At 47.4% G+C, this 8,110-nt stretch overlaps 1 protein-coding gene across 3 annotated transcripts; it reads left to right on the top strand.

The window, feature by feature from the left end:
* Positions 1 to 426: 426 nt before the first annotated feature.
* On the top strand, positions 427 to 6,463 carry LOC134624161 (2-acylglycerol O-acyltransferase 2-A-like). Of its 3 annotated transcripts, none has more exons than XM_063469138.1 (9): positions 427 to 629; positions 1,166 to 1,344; positions 1,527 to 1,587; positions 1,666 to 1,809; positions 3,671 to 3,801; positions 4,048 to 4,091; positions 4,174 to 4,264; positions 4,559 to 4,667; positions 5,876 to 6,463. In XM_063469138.1, the coding sequence occupies exons 1-9, from the start codon at positions 587 to 589 to the stop codon at positions 6,028 to 6,030; spliced, it is 957 nt and encodes a 318-aa protein (XP_063325208.1). In that variant the 5' UTR covers positions 427 to 586; the 3' UTR covers positions 6,031 to 6,463. The 3 variants fall into 3 exon arrangements, with proteins under 3 accessions (XP_063325208.1, XP_063325207.1, XP_063325209.1); XM_063469137.1 differs by having other exon boundaries at positions 427 to 655; XM_063469139.1 differs by lacking the exon at positions 4,559 to 4,667 and having other exon boundaries at positions 427 to 655.
* Positions 6,464 to 8,110: the final 1,647 nt, after the last annotated feature.

The raw sequence follows: 8,110 nt of genomic DNA, 5'->3' as shown, positions 1-8,110 counted from the left end.
ATTTCAGTTTACTGAGCGAATTAATAACTGTAAACATCTGTAACCACCAACAACTCTCAATAAAGATTAATAACAAAACAAAGCAGCCGCACGAGGTGTTGTCGTGGCAACCAAACAAACAGCGTTACCGTGGTAACAGCAACGTTTCTGCTGAGAGTTTCTGCTGACGTGCGCGTCGTCGGCCCTGTGCGCAGAGGTGAGAGGTCACGTGTCTGACTCACCTGGATGAACCTCATTGATCACTGATGTCAGTGACTTATTATTAGGACGTTTCATGTTTTAAATAAACTTTATTTAAAGTTTTTGAGCGTCCCCCTGGCGTGCACGCGCCTCAGCACATGCTCGTTCTCGCCTTGTGTCGTCACGTGCTGCGATTGGCTAAAAGGACACCACCCAGTGTACAGCACGCATGCGCAGTGTAGCAGGGTAGGAGCAGAGTTTTGAGTTCAGTGGCGCTTACTGCTTGCAGCAGCAGCACGCGTACGGCTGACACACGCACACCTCCACAGACACCGGGAGTACGCACAGCTGCAGACCGGGCCGAGGAGCTCCACAGTCGGCATGAGGATCGAGTTCGCCCCGCTGAATGTCCCGCTGCGGAGGAGGCTGCAGACCGCCGCCGTCATGCAGTGGGTCTTCTCCTTCCTGGCGCTGGGTACAGTCACGTGACCGGCCGAGACACACACACGTAGAGACACAGACACAGAGACCCACGCGCACACAGAAACACACAGACACAGTGATTGATCAGTGTGATCAGGGTCGTTGATTAGTGTAATCAGTCATTGATCAGTGCAGTGTGCAGTCACTCTCAGGTGAGTCATCAGCTGCTTCAGCCTGTAGGTGGACCCTGCTGTGCTCTGCAGGTGTTTGCGTTTGGCTTCACTGTCCAATCAGAGGCACATCACAGCAAAACTGAAGGATTTCACTGCTTCAGGTCTTAAAAAGGATCCTCCCACTTCTACCTGTTCATTTTTATTTAGATGTTTTTATGTGATGTTTGAGTTTATCTGATGTTACACACTCATTTTTATTTTCACCTGGTAAATGGTTTAAAGAGGCGGAGCTTAGACACACACACACACCTGTCAGGTGTAGATCAGCCTGGTCACTCAGAGAGCACCTGAACGCCTCAGCTCACCTGTCTGTCTCACCTGTCTCCCAGCTCAGTGCTGTCTGGCGGCCTTCATCCTCCTCGCCCTCTCTGATTGGTGGATGGTGGCTCTGCTCTATGCTGGTTGGCTGTGGCTGGACTGGGACACACCCACCAATGGGGGTCGAAGGTCACAGTGGATGAGGAGGTGGAGTGTGTGGGAGCACTTCAGAGACTACTTCCCGCTGACGGTGAGCGATCCCTGAATATTGGTTACTGATCATTCATCAATCACTACTGATCGGTGATCGATCAGCGCTGCTGTTCACTGATTGATTACGGATCAGTGGTCATTGATCAATCACCGATCAGTGATCGATCAATCGGTGATCAATCACTGATCGGTGTTTGATCACTGCTGGTTTGTCTGCAGCTGCTGAAGACGGTCGACCTGGACCCAAAGAAGAACTACGTCTTTGGATTCCACCCACATGGTAACAAACACACCTGTACACCTGCCCTTTTCAGTCCCGCCCCCTGATACCTGTTTCCATGCATGTACCTGTCCTCAGGTGTGCTGGTGGCGGGGGCGTTTGGGAACTTCTGCACGGAGGCGACGGGTTTCTCTCACCTGTTTCCTGGACTCAAGCCTCACCTGCTGATGCTGCCGTTCTGGTTCCGAGTGCCGTTCTTCAGAGACTACATCATGTGTGGAGGTAAGGACCTGTGAGGTAAACTGAGCTGGTCATGTAACGGCGATCTGCGTGCTGATTGGAGAACAGTCATGCTCTGATGATGACTCTCCTTTAAACTCTACGCTACGCTCCTTTGACTCTTTGTCGCTGTGACCTCCTCCTCCTCCAGCTGTTGTAATCCAGCTGTGCTTTCATCACAGCGTCTCCATCAGGCTTCAGTTGCTCCATCAGCCCTTTGGACTCTGGGCTGCAGGTCAGCAGGGAGGAGGCTGACACAGGCTCTCTGATTGGCTGTCTGACCACACGCAGGGTCACATGGGTCAGTGTGTCCCAGCTATCAAGCGCCTGGTCATGTGACTCTGGCTCAGCTCCTGTTGTCTCCTCTGTGCGTGCACCTCTGTGACCTCAGGTCTGACTCACCTGAGGGAGGAAGCGGGGTCATGTGACACCTGGTGGTCTAATGAGGAACTGCAGGATGGAGATTTAAAACATCATCATGAGGGTGTGACGAGTGCAGTGTTGGAGTGATGGGTAGAGCTGGTGTTGGTGCTGATTCCACTCACAGACTGTGTGTCGTGCTGTGATGGGTGTGTCAGGGTCTCACCTGTGTCAACTCTGACCTCATTTCCTGTTTGTGCTGATGTGTGTAGATGATGAACATCTGGATCTGTGGAGAGAAGCTTGTATCAGACGTGTTACAGATGGGCTTCAGTGATTATTGTAAGGTCTGTGTTTATCAGTGAGAGTGGACACTGAGAGGTGGGTGGGCCCACTCTCTGAATGGAATTATTACATTCTGGATCTAGAAGATGTAAAGGATTATAGCTTCTAATGGGTGTAAAGTGTGGCTGTGAGTGGGAGCATGATCACTATGACTGTTGCATCTATTAGCTGATGCATGTGGGAGTCACAGAGGAGAAGCAAATCGATGTGTGAGAGCGACTGATGGACAGTGGAACAAGTGTATTCTCTGGACCAAAGGTTGGTCCTCCAACTATCCGTCCAACTCCATCATGATCCATATATTGTTTACTGTATGTGTGGAATCTGTGGAATGCCAGATTGTTGAGCTGCCGGTCAAATGTGGGATTGTTCACAGTATTAAAGTGACCATCAGTGATTGTTTGACTCCACAGTAATAAGGTTGTTGGTTGTTTTTACCGACTAATAATAATGTACCTCCCATCTGGATCAGTAAGAGCTGCAGCAGGGATTCAGTTAATATTTTTATCTCTAAGTAAGCAGTCTTTGTTGTTTGTGGAAGAATATATCTGGTTGTACTTTTTTCTTCTTGTAAGAAACAAATATCTGCCTTTAGTCTGACGGGGTGGGTGATTGTTTTGGTCTTTTTCAGCCTACACCCGTACCACCCTGAGGTCAGTGTTAGCGATGATGGGCCGATGGGGACTCCAGGCCTCGAGGGCCGGGGTCCTGCAGGTTTTTTGATGTGTCCTTGATCCAACACAGCTGATTTAAAGGCTAAATGACCTCTGCAACATGTCCTGAAGTTCTCCAGAGGCCTGGTAATGAACTAGTCATGTGATTCAGGTGTGTTGACGCTGGTGTCTGTGGATGAAGTCTTAACGTAGTCTTAACGTTTACATGGCCTCAGCGTTTCTTGTCGGGTTGTTTGAGTCCTTTCTGTATTGGTTAAGAGGGAGTCCTCAGAGTTTACACACACATCACTGCACACATCTGTAACACTCCGTGGATCCAGCTGTTGTTATCGGCTGTACAGATGTTGTTAGTGAGGTACCCGTCTATGCCTTGTGGTAACCATGGCGTTACCTAGGTAACAGATGAGAGGAGGAGTGTTTGCAGAAAGTCTGAGCAGGTGAATCTGTCCAGCTTCTCACCTGTGTGTCACCTGTGTCTCTGTCAGGTCTGGTGTCCAGCTCCAAGTCCAGTCTCTCGTACCTGGTGAGCCGTCCTGAAGGAGGGAACGTGGCCGTCATCGCAGTGGGTGGAGCTCCCGAGGCTTTGGACGCTCGGCCCGGAGCTCTCACCTTACAGGTACACGTCCTGCTGTGACCGCGACTCACAGCTCCGCCCCATCTGCGGTCACCGCACCCATCGCAGTTACATCACTGATGTAGAAAGAGGAAGCTGTGTGGAAACGCACCGCACTCTCACTCAGTAACACCATCGGGTTATTAGCACAGTGAAACGTGAGGTCAAAGGTCACAGCCTGGAGTAACCACATTTTAAATTTTAAATTCTGCTTTTCCTCACCAAGCGCCATCTCCGTCTGTTTTTCAGGTTCAAAACAGGAAGGGCTTCATCAAACTGGCTCTCAAACATGGGTGGGTGGAGCCTGTAAAGAGGGCGGGTCTGAGAGGGGCAGGACTATATCACCTGACTGACTGTGTGTTTGTCTGTGTGCAGAGCTCAGCTGGTTCCCGTCTTCTCCTTTGGAGAGAACGAGCTGTTTGATCAGATCGAGAACCCGAGCGGCTCCCCTCTGAGGAAGCTGCAGGTCAGAGGTCACACACCACCTGACACAGAGAGCCACCACATCACCTTAGAAGCTTCAGCGTAACCTCCTAGATACTTGTAAAGGAACCACAGAGGGACCTTCTACAAACATTTACCACAGCTATGTGAACTCATCATAAAAACCACGTAACCTCACTGACCCTATAGAAACGTCTCAGTGAGGCAGCTGATACACTGAATATAAAAGAAGTTTATTCATCCCTGCACTTTTACAGCTGCTTGAAATGACTGTGTGGGTATTATGGGATACCAGTGTGTTATCCTATGTCTACAGAACCGACTGCAGAGCATCATGGGAATAGCCATGCCTCTGTTTCATGCCAGAGGAGTTTTCCAGTACAGTTTCGGCCTGATACCCTACAGGAAGCCCATACACACCATCGGTATGACCTGTTAACACAGCTTTAATCCAAGGCTAACCCAACACTTACCTGACACTGACTCAACGTTTATCCCATTTTAATTTGATGCTAGCCTGATGCTGTTGCACTGTCGTTCCTCTAATATAGATTCAGATCTAACCTAATGCTAACTCAATCTGTATCCCGTGTTGATTCAATACTAACTTGATACTGTTGCACCGTCCTGTGCCTGGTGTGTTCTGCCATTGTTGCACACTTGCCCTTTATGTCGTCCTGTGTTGATTGTCTGTTATATGTAGCACGATGGTCTTGGAGGAACACTGTGTCGTTTCACTGTGTACTGTACCACTGTATATGGTTAAAATGACAATCAAGCCACTTCACTTGACTTGCTAACCTTTTTGACACAGTGTTCATCTAATGCTAAACCACAGCTAACCAAGTGTACACCACAATAAACACTAGCCTGGCTTCACTAACCAGATTAACCAGCCTTAGTGGAGGGGATTGTGTTGGTTTCCTTTAGTCCCTTTGAGTCTATATCAGCTCCTGTTAGTATCTGTCAGTCTTTTAAACACCCTTTGTTATCTCTGGCCCAGTCTCTGGCTGTGTTAGCCCCCGTTGGCTGCTTGTTGGGTTTATCTAGGCACAAACGCTGCTGGAACACAAGCCCAAACTGCACAACAAGACAAGACAAGACAGAGCTCTTTGTCCTTGTCCCTTGCGAGGGAAGTCAGCCCAGGCCTTCACCTGTCCTAATTGAATATGCAATTACAAATACATGTGACATTCTTAAGCAGGTATATCTGAACAACATCAGTGTCTGTATTCTGTGTGGGTGCAGCTATACCATAGATAGACATACGACCTTTCAATGAACTTAAACTGTGTGTATGAGGTATGCAGGAAAGCAGGAGTAGGCGTCTCGCTAAATGATAGAACAGGAGGTTGCAATAGGTCATGTGTCAGATGAGCATTTAAAGGTGTGAAGTCTTGCACTTTAACAGGACAGTCTGGTTTCTAAAGCTATAATGGAAATCATAACGTCGAGGATGCTTCCTCTCGTCTCATGGTGCACGAGTGCACACAGAATCTCATCAGACCTAATAAGGATATGATTATTATCAGCATACAAGTGATTATATATTTATAAGCATAAATAACAATATAAAAAATATCAATTCCAACACTGCTGTTAGCCTCATGCTTCTTTCTGTCTCTGCCCTCAGTGGGGAAGCCAATCCCAGTCGTCCAGACTCCGAGTCCCAGCAGTGAGGACATCGAGAGTCTTCATAAAGTTTACCTGCAGAATCTCACTGAGCTCTTCGAGCAACACAAACGCACCTACGGCCTTGCTGACGAGCAGCACCTCACCTTCATCTGATGCCGGCTGGAGCGCATGAACATTGTGAACTATGAACTACATTTATGTAAACACCTGACCTGTGTGTCACTTGCATGTGATTTCACTATGAGTATCTGCTTGCAGAGCCCGTTGACTTAAATTGGAAATTCCAAAACTGCTATCAGGAACCACTGATTACAATAGGAAAAGCTAACAGTGCTGGGAGGAGCCATGCATTTAAATGGGAAAAAGCTAAAAGTGTTAGCAGCAACCATGCATTTAAGTAGGAAGAGCTAACACATATGTGGGAACCATTCATTTCATAAGGAAACGCTTGCAGGAATCATTGCCTGTAATGGGCTTTGCTAACTTTAATGCTAATGGAGTTTTCATGGTACATTTAAGGGTGTCATAAAGACCACTTTCTTGTGGGTTTATGTGCAATAAATCATGTAATAGGATCACAGGTAAATGGACTGGTTCTTATTTTGCGCTTTCCTGCTTCGAGCACTCATAGCGATTTACACAACTCACCCATATTCATACTCTGATGGATGGATGCATCGGAGAGCAACATGAGGTCACTATCTTACTCAAGGATATTTTGCATGCAGACTGGAGCAGACGAGGGTCGAACCACTAACCACTAAGCTGCAGATGCTGAAACATCTGGTTTGGCAGTTACACCTGGAAATAAACTGAAGTCACGTCTTTGAATTGTTTCCCTTGTTTAAAGTGTTTGGCATAGACGAGCTGAGCGTTGGAGGGTCTTTTCTTCACGAGCTGTAACTGATGCTGAGCGTCAGCAGCAGGTTACGTTGAGAGGGGATGCTCACGGGGATCTTATGTGCAGAAGGACATGACCTGTGAATTTCCCCCAGAGAGCCGAGGTTACCAGAGACATAAATAAATACATTTCACGATTCATAACAATCTTAATTTGAATTATGCAATATTCAATAAATTCTGGATCAGTAAATGGTAAAAGCATGTTAACACAAAGCACAGATTGTTCATCCGACGGCACGCACATGCCACCGGCTGCTGAGAGCAGAGATATCACAGGTTTCATCCCTCCGGACAAAAATTAACTGAAGCAAAAAAAGAAAACTACGCTTCACGTTTGAAGAACATCATCATCATGAGTTCTTTATCTACAGCAACTTTCAGTACCATTACCAATAATCAGCTATGTACTGCAGGCCTTCAAGCCGTGACTTTAACAGCCATCTGTAGACCCAGCAGTCTTAGCTAATTATAGGCCAAACTCCAACCTTCCTGTTTGATCTACTGCAGAATATTTTTAGGTTATCTGCTATAAAAAGCCAGGCCAGGAAAATCTGCTTCATGTTTGTCTGTTTTATCCTCAGTTACTTTGACACAAAGAGATCTGCTCACACCTCTGAAGTCTCACAGTGCCAGCTTTGGTTAAGTGCATGGATAGTTGACAGTGAGGTTGTGATTGCAGAGGAATAGTCAAATAATTTGAATGCACAAGCTTTAGAGGGTTCTTTCAACAGTATAATGATCTTAACTGTAATATTTGTATGATTTATATTATTATTCATTATAATATTTCTGAACTGAGCTGAATCAGGTTAGAGGTCAGTGCTGACACGCAGGCCTGCTCAGTTGTTTTCACGTTTAAAGACACACGTGTATACACTTTGAACCAAACTTTATTGACAACATGTTTACGGCAAAGACCCCTCCTCTGTCCTCACTGCGCAGGCGCTAACCCTGTCAGAGTATGTCGTGCACGCGCACGTCGGTGCTCGGACGTGATCCGGATCGGACCCGGACCTGGCTGCGCGTTCACGAGCTGGTACAGAGACGCGCACGCTGTTAGGATGGAGAGGAAGAGGAGGAGCGTGAAGTGACGGAGCGCAGGGTGTTTGTGTTTGTTTACAGAAGAAGAGGAGGAAGAGGTGAAGCTGCTCCTCAGAAGAGTTTTGCTCCTGAAACAGCACGAGGAGAGGAGGAGGAGGAGCAGAAGAGTCCCAAACTTCTGACTCCGTTAACTTCCTGCGCGCTCCACGGTCTGGCCGTGCTACAGCGCATGCGCCCTGAAGTTTTCACCCCATCGGAACACAATGGACCGATTGTGACGTCACCGGTT

Source organism: Pelmatolapia mariae, linkage group LG3_W (assembly GCF_036321145.2).
Source record: "Pelmatolapia mariae isolate MD_Pm_ZW linkage group LG3_W, Pm_UMD_F_2, whole genome shotgun sequence".
Classification (NCBI taxonomy): Eukaryota; Metazoa; Chordata; class Actinopteri; order Cichliformes; family Cichlidae; genus Pelmatolapia; species Pelmatolapia mariae.
This window is presented reverse-complemented; position numbering and strand designations above follow the sequence as displayed.